The sequence below is a fragment of the Setaria viridis genome, chromosome 1 (assembly GCF_005286985.2).
Source record: "Setaria viridis chromosome 1, Setaria_viridis_v4.0, whole genome shotgun sequence".
Classification (NCBI taxonomy): domain Eukaryota; kingdom Viridiplantae; phylum Streptophyta; class Magnoliopsida; order Poales; family Poaceae; genus Setaria; species Setaria viridis.
The window spans coordinates 514,974-530,391 of NC_048263.2; the positions used below are offsets into that span (position 1 = coordinate 514,974).

General features: G+C 49.9%; 1 protein-coding gene and 1 pseudogene across 3 annotated transcripts; one reads left to right on the plus strand and one right to left on the minus strand.

The window, feature by feature from the left end:
* Window positions 1-350: 350 nt before the first annotated feature.
* Window positions 351-1,062, minus strand: LOC117846959 (uncharacterized; annotated as a pseudogene).
* A 6,667-nt stretch (window positions 1,063-7,729) lies between these two features.
* Window positions 7,730-12,761, plus strand: LOC117865069 (uncharacterized). 3 transcript variants are annotated; one of them, XM_034749153.2, is made up of 2 exons: window positions 7,730-8,253; window positions 11,311-12,761. In XM_034749153.2, exons 1-2 carry the CDS (start codon window positions 8,203-8,205, stop codon window positions 12,565-12,567), a joined length of 1,308 nt encoding a protein of 435 aa, XP_034605044.1. In that variant the 5' UTR covers window positions 7,730-8,202; the 3' UTR covers window positions 12,568-12,761. The 3 variants fall into 3 exon arrangements, with proteins under 3 accessions (XP_034605044.1, XP_034605058.1, XP_034605051.1); XM_034749167.2 differs by having other exon boundaries at window positions 7,736-8,253; window positions 11,307-12,761; XM_034749160.2 differs by having other exon boundaries at window positions 7,740-8,253; window positions 11,359-12,761.
* Window positions 12,762-15,418: the final 2,657 nt, after the last annotated feature.

The window sequence follows — 15,418 nt, forward strand, 5'->3', positions numbered from 1 at the left end:
GCCCCCGTGCGCCTCATGCAAAAATTAAACGATATTTACATGGTGGGCCCCACTCCATCCATGCCACCCTTATCTCTTCCCGAACCTTAGCCCTTGTTTGGTTCCTTAGTCTTAGTCCAGGCACTAAACTTTAGTCCCTACCCTATTTGAATCTAGGGACTAAAGTTCATTAAAGCAGATGAATAAAGATAATATTACCCCTAATCATTCACGGTGTGTGACCATCTGTTCTGAAAATGAAAACACCCCTTTGCTTAGGTGTCAATCACCATACACATATGTTGAGCCATACTACGAATCAAATTTACCAACAGTTCATTTGATTTAGTGGCTTGAGCAGCTCTCAGATGTCAACCTGAATTCATATATGTACTTAATGTCGAACCATACAAATCGAATTTACCACCAATCTCAAATTTCTGGACAAAAGCAACCTGATCAACGGAAATGTTAGAGCGGAATTTACAACTGTTAACATGATCTCAACCTACAACATCTCACAACCAATCATCACAGCTCTGCTCTGAAGCCTAGAGCACAGATGAATCCAATAGATCTACGAAAGAATTAGGTTACCACTCTAGCCGAATCCTCCGAAAATTACAACAAAATCATCACACGACCATTCCTCAGCGCTCAACAGCACAGCAAGAAGGCACGAACCAGCGAAAAATCGAGAAAAAGAATGAGCAGCCTTACATCCAGAGAGGGGAGCACGACTGCGGGGATGAGCAGCAGTGCCTGGGCGGAGATGAGCGTGGAGCTGGCGCCGACCTTGCAGTAGCCGCGCCGCGCGACGCGGACCCCGCGCAGGCCGCCTTGGGGCAGCCGCACCAGTACGTGACCCCGTCAGTGCCGCAGACCGGGTCCGGGTGGAAGCACCGCACGGGGCACAGCGCGACGTCGCCGTCCACGTTCGCCACGGCGCAGGGGTCCTGGGCTCCGCAGCTGCCCCCGTCGTCGTCGTTGGGGCGAGCGCTGGGAGGAGGAGGCTAGGGTATGCGCGAGGAGGAGCGAGAGCGTGGCGAGGAGGATGAGGTGGATGAGGCGTGAGGGCAACATGCTGGGCGTCGCTGGCGGCCAATGGTCGCCGGCGAGGGGCAGGGCAGGAGTCACGACGGCCTCTAGGGTGTGGGAGGACACGGCCGCGACAGCGGGGAGGAGGGGTAGGATTGCGAGCGAGGGAGACCTGGAGGAAGGGTTCAGGACGGTTGGGATGGGCAATAAATGGAGGGCAGGGTGTCTTCCAAGACTTTTAGTCCACTTTAGTCATCCCAAGGACCAGAGGACTAAAAAGTTTAGTTCTCATTTTTAATCCTTATATTTAGCACTTTAAAAATTAAAAAGGAATTAAAATGGATGGATTAAAGTTCAGTGGTATGGAACCAGGCCCTTAACTCCTTCTGTTCACCTCTGACCTCACATCCAGTTCCCTTCTCTATCTCCTATACACTTCCCACAGGCAGGCTGCTCTGCAGCGGGCGGGGCCCCTTGCCTTGGCCGGCCGGCCGGCGAGCAGCGCGGCACAGTGCGGGGTGGTCTCTCTTTCTCGGCCGGATCACAAGCGCGGCCTGGTGCGGGGCCCCCTGCCTCGGCCGGCCGGCCGGCGAGCGGTGTGGCATGGCATGGGGCAGGACCCCTTCCTCGGCCGACCTGCAAGCGGCGCGGCGCTGGGAAGGGCCCCTTCCTCGGCCGCCGTGCCGGCGAGCAGAGCGGGATGACAAGGGGGCAGCACGACAAGAGGACGGCGCGCGCCTGTGAGTCGGCCTGCTGGGGAGCGGAGCGGGCTCGGGCTGGGCTAGCCTGCAGTGGTGGCCCACCGCGTGGGCAGGCCAGGCCCGCAGCAATGCTGCGCGTAGCGGGGGCGTGTATGGCCGGCATTGTTTTGTTTTAACTTTTTTTTTTAAATCGGTTATTAGGGGCATGAATGACCCGTACAACGGCATTTACACGGGCGGCTCTAGGCCTGCCCCTACGAACAGCTATTCGTAGCTGCGAAAAGTAGAAGCGAGTGCCGGAGCCGCCTGCAAATGTCATTTTACCCGTCACTACAAACGTTTTTTTAGTAGTGCAACGGGACGTAGATGACGGCGCTGCGATGATCCAACAGCCGTGTCTGACTGCAAACGGTCTCGGTCACGGACAGGTGCGAGACATGTTTCTTGAGGCGTCGGGAGACAATCGCCGCCCATGACTTGCACACGGTGGCGAAGCACGCCGACTCCAGTGTGGGCTGATTTTTTTTAGATTAAGAAAAATATCCCGACCTCGACACTCACAGGTGAGTGCCTACAACCATTAGAACACAAGCAAAGTGCAGTAAAGTTTACGAAGAAAGACAGACCAAAATAAAGAAAAGATTCTAAGCCCGTTTTTGCTCTTCCATCCAAAATTACCAAAGAGCTCCACGACAGTGACCTCCATTGCACGACATCCCTTCTTTAAAGATATTATTTCTTCCTCTCTAGTGAACAACACCTAATCCAATACGTCCTCCTGAAGATGACCTTTCTTTTGAATGTCACATCGTTTCTACTCAACCACTCAACCAAATAGCCCACACAAGGGCCGCTGCACCAATTAAAACCTGATTTATAAGCTTCAAAGGAAATCTTTTAGATCAAGAACCAAATAAAGCTGATGTACAGGAGGGTGGTTGAATACCAAAAGAGATATATACAATATTTAAAAAAAAACGCACCATATGACAATCAAAAAATAGATGCTAGATAGTCACTTCAGAGCTACAAAAGCAACATTTAGTGCATCACTGCCTGTTCCTTTCAACCATGTTATCTTTAGTCAACACAACTCCTTTTTTCAAATACCATAAAAAGAGACTTCAATCTTAGGTGGGATTTTGAGCTTTCAAGCTATACATTTTGATGGTATTCCTTCACTTCTCATTATATCTGCTTATAGCGAGCTCACTATATTTAAACTCCAAACGAAGACATCCATTTGCTCATTCAACTGAACTGATGCTACCCTTTCAACCATTTCCAACCATTGCGTTAGTTTCTCACCTACCACGGGACCAATTCCAACCATTCCAGCGTGGGCTGATGCAGCAGAGAATCTTCTCGGTGAGGTGGAGCGGGAGGTCGACTGAGCACCCGGCCGCATGCAGCCTCGTCGCTTTCAGCTGTCCAGCACGCGGCCGTCGCACCAGCATCGCCGCCTTTCATTCTGGACAGTCGAGAACGTCAACCGCCGTTCTTATTTGCTCTGTGGTTGCTTTTTTAAATGATCATGTATGGAACGATCGAATTTTATACTTGTTGCAGCGGTAAAACCGGAAAGGTAATGTCCATCTCGTACGAAGTCGAACCAGAGTTGATCGTGTATCTGCCTTTTTTTTTAAAAAAAAAGTGGGTCCACTTTAATGCTCAAATATATCAGGAGTTTGCTTACCCCTCTCTCTTCTTAAAACCGGTTCACTTTTCACCTTTTGTTGCTCAGTGCACAAAATTTCTGGTTTTGACTAATTGCACTCGAGTTTACTTACATTTATAAGCAGAAAAAAATAGCTCATGGATTAAGGCTTAATAGCACGGTCAAGAGAAGTAGAGATATCTAACTTGAAAACAAAGGAAAGAGATGGGGTTTTGGTGGCGCGTGTTGGAATGGAACCAAGAATTATTTTCTATCGAAGCATGACTTCATATTTTGGGGAAAAAAGTGGGATAGACTATCATGATAATTTCTCAGTATGACCTTTCTGGACAACTTTTTTCATAACAAATTTTATGAAACAACATATATACGCGTAAAATTTTCGTTATTCAACATTTTCAAAAACACACACAATTTATTCATCATATCTTTTGTGCCACAACTTATCACATAACTTTTTCATATAACTTTTACCGTTGCATAAAATATGTTTGATAAGTTTTATATCGCTATTTTTTTGAAACTTTTTTGTAGCGGGGGTGCTGGCAATTTGCTTGGGGTTGATTGTGCGCTTCAATCTCATGGTTGAATCAGAGAGAATCAAAGCTAAGATTGGTGTTGTTTCTTTGAATTCTTGCGGATACAAAGATACCTCTAGGATAAGTACAACTATGCGAGAAGGCGACAAACCTTAGTCACAAAACTAGGTAAGACGAAAATTTGGGCTGCCACGGGTCTTTGGTATGGAAAGGGAGCGAGCTCTCGTAAGTCTAGATCTAATAATAAGGGTTTTCATTTTCGTTGTTAAGCGAGATGTCACAATGAAATAAATAACCACGTGGCATTAGACTTATAAGGAGAGAGTGGAGGGGTTTCATGTAGGTAAAATTGGGTATACACTATTTTTCTTAAGACAAAGAAATTGGTATTGGAGATGAGAGGGCTTCATTTCATCCGATTGTGTCCAATCTCCTGCATCACTATGAAAACAACACAATCAAACTATGTATTGGAGGAGGCTGTTTAATTCATCAACTCAAAGCACTCCAAATGACATGGCACTTTGAAATAATGAAACTATCAATTGAAATTGGCCTACATTAAGGTGATAAATTATGTAAAATTTCTAATATAGAGCACTTTCGCTGACTGTTCACCTCCATCCAAGAGTTGCAAAGAGGAGTTTTCGAGTAATCTGAATAGATTTTTTCGACTATGCAAAACATGGCTCTTTTCCAATTCATTTAGAGCTTCGTTACAATACATTTTAAGTACCAATTGTACTTGTAAGTACTTTCCTTTCCTATCCTTCTTACCAAAACATAATTAAATAGATTTACACATAATTAAAAGGGTATTATAGTAATTTCTCACTATTTTTTTGTACTTGGTGCTACCAAATTGGTACTTCTTGATACTTCTTTTTTAGGTATTTTCTTTGTTTCCACTATTCGATTTCACTGGATGGATGGCTCTCATTTTTCCTCGAGCACTCTAAAATTTCTTATTTATTGAATGGAGTTCTGGGGGCCAATATTGCGGTGCACAGCCTCCGGCTACCATGCACCCAGTCTAGATCAGAGCTGTAGGGGCCGGGTAGTCCCGGTCTTACGAATATTCTAGAAGTCTTACCATCCAAGAAGAGGACAGAAGATAAGATCATAATCGTATCTCTCGGTACCAGCTTTCTGTATAAAGGAGGGTAGGTGCTGTAGGAAGGACTTATTATGCAACTTGCAACCTTAGAGCACCGGGAGAGTTCAACTGCATCAACGTCTTGCCCTCTAGCTTCTAGGATTGTATTTAGCCTCCTTTAAATTAGGATTAGCCTCTAGGATTGTATTTAACCTCCTTTAAATTAGGATTAAACACCGAAAACAAACTCAATCCTATATATACAATTGCTCTGATCGTAGGGTATTACTCCTCACCAAAATTTCGAAAATTCATAAATCTTTGTGTGCTCTAAGAGTCCAATTTGCGATCTACTTTATTTAGTGGTTGGCTTTCCTACCTTCATGCCTCTAAAAGCTTCTGATCCTGTTGAACAGGATCCGATGGCAAACCCAACCAAATGGAAAAATGCACCTAGTTGGATCCGATGAGCTCCACGAACAGAGGCATGAAGGAAAAGTTTGTAGCTCACTTGACTCATGGCCTCCAGTCAAAACTCGTAGGATTCATTGGGGCCTTTCACCTGGGTTGTGGTTCCCTCTCGTCGAAGAAGCTGCCTCCCACGTTGGCTCGTTGAAGGCGCTGCCTCCTTGCTTCGGGGCGAAGCCTCAATTCAAGGTTGTCACCTCGCCAATTCAGCGAGCACCGGGAACGGGGGAGGACAAGTGAAATGTTCTCTCTCTTCAGCGCAGCTCTCCAAACATTATTGGAAAACTGAGCATTCATCCTCAGCTTAAGTAGGGGTTGGTTTTTAACCCGGTACTAATGTGAGCATTATTAGTAACGGGTCTAACAGCTAGTCGACAAGGAGCCCTCCGTAACCTCCTTTAGTACCGGGTGGAGGCTTACCAAGTAGTAAAGATACTAATGTGCCTGAGGACCTTTAGTACTGGGTGAAGCCTCCATCCGGTACTAAAAGCTTTCTTTGACTCCTCTCTCTCCCTCATCTCCCAACCCACATGGTCTTATCCTTTATCTCCCCACCCACACCACAGGCCTTATCTCCACACCTTCCTCTCCCCACCGGCCACTCCCCCCTCCACATAGCCTCCTCTCTCCTCCCTCTCCTCTCTCACTGCCGCAGATGCAGGGGGCCTCCCTGGCCGCCGCCGGCGCGCGGGCTGCCGGCCACCAAGGGCGCGCGGGGCTCCCTGACCGGCCCCCGGGTACGCTGGCCGCCGGCCACCGCGGGCGCAGGGGCCCCTGGCCACCGCCGGTGCGCGGGGCGCAGGAGAGGAGGCCCGGCGGCGCTTGCTGGCAAGTGGGTGAGGAGGCGCAGTGGGAGCCCCGACGACGCAGGCGAAGCTCTCGTGTGAACTCTGTGATTTTAATTCTTTCTGTGGTTCTTGTGAAATGTGTGATAGTGATTCTTGTGAAATGTATTCTTATGATTTATGCTGTGATTTTTGTGAAATCTGTTATTCTGATTCTTACTGTAATTCATGTGATTATGAATTTTTTTTATTCTTGTGAAATCCATGTGCGCGTAAGAAATTTTCGATTGTGATTCTTGGAGAAGCATGTGCTTTTGGAAGCTGGAGCAGTGGTATAAATAATTTAGTATCGAAATAGCAATACCAGTTGCACAACCGGTACTAAAGGGGGGTTTGAACCTGGTACTGAAGGCGCATTCCCCAACAATGAATTCAGAATGATTTTGAATAGACAATCGCTCGTCCGCTCCTCTACACTAATCGGTGGGCCTTGGTATGCTCTCGAGATAGTCTGAAATGGAGAGCCCCCTCTAGTTTGGTGGAGCTTCGGCTGTCTCCGTGGTGTAGTACCTTTTTGGCAAAATGGCTTCTTTTGTATTTTAAGGAATGGATTGGGATGTTAATTATCCAATTTGCCCATGACTATTTAACTTGGATGTGCATATAAATTTTATATTTTCCATCAATTTGTAATGTGATTTTATATGAATGAAGAAATATTAATAATTTGTCCACATTTTTTTCCACCAAGGGCACTGCCCGAATTTCATTATTGAATGGTAATGAAATTACAGATTAGTTCGCCTATCCAGATACAAGCTACCTAACTTTAGAAACGGTAACACGTCAGTAAATCAGGCACACAGGGCCTGTTACTGATCGTGAATGAAAAACTCCAGACTGCCACAGAACCAAATGTCTAGGGCTACAGCAGCAAAAAAAATACCAAAAACAGTTACTGAAGGCAAAGTTAACAGCTGCTAGTGTGATTTTCAGTCCACACCTAAAACTCTTCTTCCCCTTCTCTTTTTCTCCAGTAACAGCATGGTCTTCATTGAATCAACACCACTCCTGTGTCGTCTGGAGGAGCTTCCTGTGAGTCGAAATGGAGTGCCGCATTCTTCAGTGCCTCAGCTCCCAACATCGATATCAGCCCCGATTTGTCTTCCGTCTTTTGCAGACCTACCCAGTACAATAAGAAAGAAGAAGCTGAACAAACTATCTCTGTATAGGAGACCTCACTTTTTTCTTTTCAAAACAGACTGCATTTATAGATTTCCACAAGGCCCAACAGATGGCTGATAAGCCAAACATGTAGAACTGTTTATAGCCGGGCATGTATCTATGCACCCAAATCCAGAACGGATCAAAAGAGGAGGGGTCTACAGGGAGCCCCTATTACCATAGCTACCAAACTCCAAACATATTTAGCCATGGTACATCTGAAGAATAGATGTTCCACACTCTTATCCCATGCCAGTTTCTTTTTGTCAGATTATCTTTAGTCCACATGTTACGTAATCACGATACCCATTTCTTTTTTTTGTGTACAATTGTACATTCTTCTTGCTTATTATCCGGCCTTCTTTCCTTGCCTCCCGTTTCTCTTTTAACGCATCTCTTTCTTCCTTTCCAATCTTTGTTTCCTTGCCTCTTGTTTCTCTTTTAACGCATCTCTTTCTTATCCAATCTTTCTTTTCTGCCGTCTCCTTTAATTCCTCCACGCGACCTGACTTCCGTCGCTCGATGCGGCTTCATTCTGCGCGCTGCCCCACTGTGCCGCTCCACGCTCCAGCCTCGCCGCGGGGAAGCCAGGCGTAGAGCCGGCCGGTGCAGAGAAGCTGAGCGGCATGCCCGCGCGAACGTCGTCGAGGTGGAGCCGCCGGTCCTAGCGCCGGCGCCTACGCCCAGGACGGGGATGCTGGCCGGCGAGCTCGTGTCGGGCAACCCGAGCAAGTGGCAATGTCAGGTTTGATTTTTGGCCACCTTGAAGGGCATTTGGGTACTAGTATATGCACGGGGTGGGGAAGGAACCGTGGAGATCGAGCCAATTTTTCTTGCTCATCGTGTCTAGTTCATTTCCGGCGGGGGCTTCGTGGGAGCTTGCGGTGAAGTTGTTTCGAGAAGAGTTGGTAGAAAAGCTCCTCAAAGAGGGTAATATTATACAATTACAATTAGGGAATCACTTGGGTGTGTTTGGCAGCCTCAGCCTGGCTCAGAATCGAGCCAGCCTAGCCAGGCATATGGGATATAGAGATGATGTGATTAGTAAATTTGCAGCCCATGGTGGTGGTGTTAGGCAGTGACGTTGATTGTTAGCCTAAATGAATTGCTATGGCTACCTTGCATATAGATTAAAGGTAGAGTTACTACCGATTCTTCCTCCTCCTCCGTTCTTCTATCTCTCGGTCAGCGAGCCCCGTCCGTCGCCGTGCAAAATTCTGGCCACCTCGTCCATCCATCCCCGATGTTGTGAGGGCCTCCACGAGTTTACCCTCTACCTTCTCTACTTATTGTGCCGCTCAACCACACCGCCCTAGCCTACCAAATTTCCAGCAAGGCCGCTGCCCAGTGCTGCCCGTTGCCCGCGGCTGCTCGTGGCTCACCCATGGCCACCACGCACCACAGCCACCACCTCGTCCGTCTGGCTGCCAAGCCGAGCCGCCGCTCGCTCCTAGCCCAAGCGCCGCCGTGCACCCCACCGCCCTGACCCTCTCTCCCCTGACCGCTTCCCCGTGGCCGAGTTCGATAGCCGGTCAGTGCCGCACCCCTGCGGACCATGCATCGCTTTCCTGTCGAACCGCGCCGCCTGTTTTAACCCTAAGCTTTGTCCGACCTGATCTGCCTCGTGCGTCGCCGCCGGCGCCATATACCTGTCTTACAGCCGCTGCCGAGCTCACTGACGAGGCCCTGGGCATCTCCCCGCCTTGCTCGGCCCCATGCACCGCGCTCATCTGCAGCCGCGCGCTGCCGCCCCGCCTCCGCGGCCCAGCTCGGCGGTGAGGCCCTAGGCAGCCGTGCCCTGCTCGCCCCTGCGCGTCCTGCTCCTCCACCGCACGCCGGCCCATCTCCGCGCGCCGCCACCTCTACTCGTTCTGGAGCTTGGGTGTTGCGTGAGGAAAACGGACCGAGGATGACGCTCACGACCACTTGGAGCCTTCACCGCGTGGAACGTCCAATTTTGATGTCCACTTCAAGCCTCTTTTGCACGGCTTGGACCTGGCTGGTGACTCCATCCAGGAAAAGCTATCTTTTACACCAGCTACATCTGGCCCAACCCTCGATTAGGGACCAAACCAAACCCCCCTATATGTGGTGATTATCACAGATACGCGCGCTATCCGACACAAGAACGAAAATAGCACAAGTTACCGGCTTCAGGGCCACACTGCACATACAAAGCAAAGGATATATTCACCGACCACCACTTCGAAGTACATACATGAATATACTATGTCTGCCTAAAGCTAAACTACACTAGGCAAGAACCAAAGCGCCTCCGTGCGTCCTCCCCGGCTCTCCACCGCGTGCTCGAACAAAACCTCCCGGCGTTCCATGGAGTACGCGCCCCAGGTGCTCCCGCCGCCGTAAACGCGGCACGCGTAGCAGCACCGCTTCTCGCCGACGAAGTAAACGCAGTTGCCCATCACGCGCTCCGCTGCCGCCGTCGTCCCGGACGTCGTCCGCACCGCGAACGACGACTCCGGGCTCACGAAGATCGCCGTGTCGCCGCAGCCGCCGGGCAGCCGCTCGACCTTCGCCCAGCGTCGCTCCGCCACGTCCAGCTTGTACACCTCGAAGCCGACTATGTCGACGAACTCGGCGTGGGCGCAGAACGGCGCCTTCACGGCGAGCAGCTTCCGGACGAAGAGGACCTCCCCGTCGGACTCGACCAGGTGACCCTCCCCGGCGAGGGTCTTGTTGCACGGTGGGGAAAAGTTATCGGCGAGGGTCGCCACCGGGAGCTTCTCCATGAGAAGCGGCGGTGGCTTGCCAGCGTCGACCCTGGACACGCTCCCGTCCTCGTGCAGCAGGTAGAAGCAGCCGTTGCAGTTGACCGCCGACAGGATGTCGCCGGTCTGCTCGGCGGTCGCCGCAACCGGCCACTTGGACCAACCCTCGCCGTCCTCGTCCAGGCGCCAGAGGGTGGGCCGGGCGAACAAGGAGCCAAGGGAGACGAACAGGCTGCAACCATGGCCGGCGGCGGCGGCGACCACGGCTTTCTGGCAGTACCCCACGGTGTCGACGCCCCGCAGCGCGTCAGTGACCGGGTTGACGATGAAAACGCCCCTCGAGCCCGCGAACGCCAGGCTGCCATGCGGCGTGGCACCGATGAAGGATACGCACCGGCGGTAGAGATCGGCCAGGCGCCCGCGCCGGCGGATCGCCGCCGACGGGTGGCGTGCTTTGCCGACGCCGGCGGCCGCCCCGTCCAACGGGACGGAGACGATGGCGCCGCGGCGGTTGAAGGCGCAGGGAACGCTGGACGGGTTGTGAGACGGCGGCGTGTAGAAGACCTCGGTCACAAGCAGGTGCGGGACAGGCTTCTTCCCGGTGAGGAGGAGAAGGAGCTCAGTGTCGTCACTGCCGGCTGCCGGCGTCCTGCGCCTGATTTTCTTTCTTTGGCGGCGGTCGGCGACGAGTGGCGACGAGAATTTGCGCTTCATTCCGAACACGGGCGGCTTTGTTGCGCATCATGTCAAACTCAAACCAGGGATACCAATAAGCCCTTTGAATTGCTTCGGGGTGTCGATGCTTTATCGTGAGTTTTGAGCTCTAGGGTTAGGGAGACCGACTCGTTTCTCGTGCGGCTGCCGGACTCGGAAGACGGAGACGGATCGGAGAGGACAACGGACATTGTTTTTACAGCAATTGTTAACATATTTACTTGGAAGATAAATTATTGATCAAAGTATATGCTTACAAAGACTGTCGGATCTTATTACGTGTCGGAGTCGGAGTACATGATTAAAAACTAATCAGCCTCGCATTGTTTCCAAATCTGTGATCTAAAAAATCAAGCTAGGGTTGGTGCTCAAGAGTTTCTCGCTTGCCATTTGCTCTGATGATGCAGCCGACCAACAAAGCAAAGGCTGTCGCCAGCTCACGCACCGATGATGACGCCGATGACGCCAGCAGCGGCGAGGCCGGCGGCGGCCCCGTGGAGCTCCTCCCTCTCCACCTCACCGAGAAGATCCTCTACAGGATCAGCCCGCTCGCGTCGGCGCACCTCGTCGCCGTCTGCAAGCCCTGGGCGGCCACCGTCTCGGAGCGCCTCGCGAGGCCCGTCCCCCACCTGTTCGTCTACCTGCCGGCGGACCACGGGTCCGACCGCCGCGGGGTCGTCTTCTCCGTCTCGATGCACTCCGGCTACCCGCCGGAGGTGATCCCGAGCCGCGTGCGCTTGGCGGACACGAACGGCCTCGGGTGCGTCGGCGCCATGCCCAGCGGCCGCCTGGCCTTCGCGAACTTCTGCTGGTGCGAAACGAGCGTCCTCCTCGTCAACCCGATCACCGGCGCGCGGCAGAGAATCCACGTCGAGAAGCTGCGCGGGAACCCGGTGATCGCCGCCGGCGGTGCCGACTCCTTCGTCTCCATTGGCATCGGCGAGCTCATGTTCTGGCGGCGTTCCGGCGGCGAGGAGTGGTCGAAGCGGTCGGTGGCGGCAGGCGGGTACCCGCTTGACGCCATCATGTCAGTGGCCAACTGTAACGGCCGCTTCTACATACTGGACAAGGAAGGGTACGTGTTCCTGGTCGACGCCACCGCGCCACCGCCGCTCTGCATCGAGAAGCTCCCGGCGGCGAGCCTGTTTGACCGGTTCGCACCGCCGCGCTCCGCCCTCGTGACGGAGTACGGCCACTTGCTGGAGTCCGGCGGGGAGGTCCTCTTCGTCCGTCGAGTGCTGGCCTCCAAGGAAGACTACCGCGAGATCCTGTTCTGCCGTCACGGCGCCGATGAGCTCCTCTCCATCGTCGGCTTCGAGGTGTACCGGCTGGACGTGGAGGGCCGGCGCTGGACGGAGGTGAAGGAGCTCGCCGGCGACCGTGCGCTTTTCGTGAGCCCCGCGTCGTCGTTCGCTGTGCGCTCGTCGGACATGGAGGGCTGCAGGAGCAACTGCATCTACTTCGTCGACAAGAAGCGGTACTGCGCACAGTGCAAGAGGGACGACGGCAACACCTGGGGCGTCTACTCCATGGAAGACCGGGAGGTTTTGTTTAAGCAAGCTGTCACCGAGCAGGGAGCATGCTCGTCGGCGACATGGTTCTTACCAAGGGTATAGTACGTAAGGCAGTCAGCATTTTTTTATGATGCAGCAACTAATAAATGAAGAGAGGATTGAAATGAGTTTTATCACCATGATTTAAAATCATGTATACATTGTTTCCTAGGAATATTATATCTTGCATGTAGTCTTGGAAACAACAAACTTTGTATTGTGTTCATGCGTTCCCTTTTATCCTGGTTTAAAGTTAACCCATGATTAAAAAGATTTTAGTCCCGGGTCAAATACCAATCGGGACGACCAAAGGGGGACCTTTAGTCCCGATAGGTCAAAAATCAGCCATCCGTGGGAGACCCTTAGTCCCTGGTGAAAAAATCAGCCACCCGTGGGGACCCTTTAATCCCGGTGGTAAGACCAACCAGAACTAAAAGTCACTCGTTTGGTGTTACCACCCGGGACTAAAGCCCTCGACCCTTTAATCTCGGTTGGTAACACCAACCAGGACTAAAGGATCCCCCACGGGTGGTTGAAAAAGACTAAAGCCCTCGGACCATTTAGTCTCGGTTTGTGTTACCATCCGGGACTAAAGGGGGTCTTTAGTCCCGGTTGGTAACACAAACTGAGACTAAAGGGTTCCCCACGAGTTAATACAAAAGGATTGCATCCCCTGTATAGTTAGATGTGCTGTGTAGGTGGGATGGTAAGGAAGCTACGCGCGATGCTTGAGGTAGTGGGTTCGAATCCCACGCACCGCGCATGCGCATATTTTGCATGAAAAATCGCGTGACTTGTGACTTGCAGGACCTCCCAGTTGGTAATACCACCAACCAACTGGTAATACCACCAACCGGGACTAAAGGGGCGTGGAGGCTATGCCTAGCGTGGCGACCCCTTTAGTCCCGGCTGGTTTTACCAACCGGGACTAAAGGGTGTCTTTAGTCCTGGGTTAGTGACCTGGGACTAAAGACCCCCCTTTCATCTCAATTACTTTATTCTGGATGGATTTTTGGGAGATTTGCCCCCTACCAACCGGGATTAAAGGCGAGTTTTGTACCGGTGTGTGGAACTATTTCAATTATGAACTAAATGTTATCTAAATGTTATCTTGCTTATGTGGTGTTCTTGGAAATACAAATATGAAATGAACATTGAGAATGGCCATGCCACTATGAATTATTTTTATTCATTTTGATAGTGTTGAATCTTGACGCATAATTTGAAGTGGTTTTGAAGCAAACAAGGAGTGTTGTGTGGCTTATTGTAATCCGAAGAGCGGTAGCTAATATTATAATTAATGTGAATAGGAATTAGTTGTCGGCTGCCACTAGCTTTCACACAGAAGAAGCACTTATCTCCATTTTCTTTCTTGGTAGCCTATACTCGCCAACCAAAATCGTCGAAGTCGTAGGTTGCAAGGGTACAGGATGAGGCGGCGGAGGTCAGAATGCAGGGCACAGGCATGGACACGTACAGGAAGCGGCGGTGGGTGGCCGGAGTGCCAGATCGAGTGGACACACGCCGCCGGCGAGGAAGAAGATGATGCGGTGGATTAGGTAGCACGTACGGCAGCAAAGAGGAAGGGGACAGCGCTCGGGTTTAGCAGCAGTACACGAGAGTGATGGTGGCTGTGGGAGGTGGCGACGACGATCGCAGCGAGTTAAAAATGGTGAGGAAGGTTGAGGGAATCTGGATTTCGTCGCGAGGCAAGGACGCCCCCGTGGAGAACTGCACAAGCCCTGAAGTCATAGGCGACCGCTTTTCCCACTGCGCAAAAAGGACGCAGCAGTCGAGGAGCATGTTTTTTTTCTACAGAAATTACCTACAGTAACATGAGGCCTCCGTTGGCTAAGGACTTTTTCCGGCCTATGAGGTTACAAATATATCCATGCATGTAATCTTATGACAGATATTGTATCGAAAATAGTGCTAAGTTGAGTCGCACCGAGTACTTCTTTCATGTTCATGTTGACTTCCTACTTCCTAGTTTATGTTTATCCACATATGATGTGTTTTGGATCCTAAGTAGAAAGTCAACGACAGTAAGAGCGTGGTGGCTCGATATCTCGAGCACCAGAGGGCATTGGTGTGCTCCTCCACTATAAAAAGAGAGAAATCCTAAAAATTCTTAAAAAAGCAAAACATCTGACCATCAATCGCTAGACTCAAATCACCATAGACATTGGATCTATTATGTTTTATAAAAAATTACCCACCTATGCCATTATGAAAATAGCCTAAAGTAAACCTCTAAATCTATATATAAATTACCCACCTGCCATTATATAAATTAAATTAAAGTAACCCCTAATATTCATCAAAATTACCCACTTATGCTATTATAAATAATATTTCAAATAACCCCTAAATTTGCAACTAAATTTCCAACCACTAATACTCCAAAAATAACTTAAAATAACCTCTTAAATTTGCATATATATTACCCACATATGCTATTATAAAAAATAACATGAGGTAACCCTACATTTGAATCCAAATCACCTTAATTAAAAATATACACCAATATATGATTCTAAATTGTCTATTTCATACACTATCTGTATTCTATTGAGAATATATATTTCTATGTTAAAATTATAGCTCAAGCTTATGATCCATTAAACAAATTCAAGCGCATACCAGCAATGCAAAGTGAAAAATTAAAGATTGTAAATGTGGATGAAAATGTTATAGCGTAATTACTAAATAAAATCTATCACAATCAGATGAAGATTATAGGTATCTATCTATATAAGTACTGTGTTCGAATATTTAACAAATGAGAGGTAGCTCCAGGTAATAGTTTTGTAGCAAATGTGGCCTCATTTTTTTTCCATCGGAGACTTCGCGTTAGTTATCACGAGACTTACTAGAAAAAAAGATAAATCATAGAAATTCTCACAATAATAAG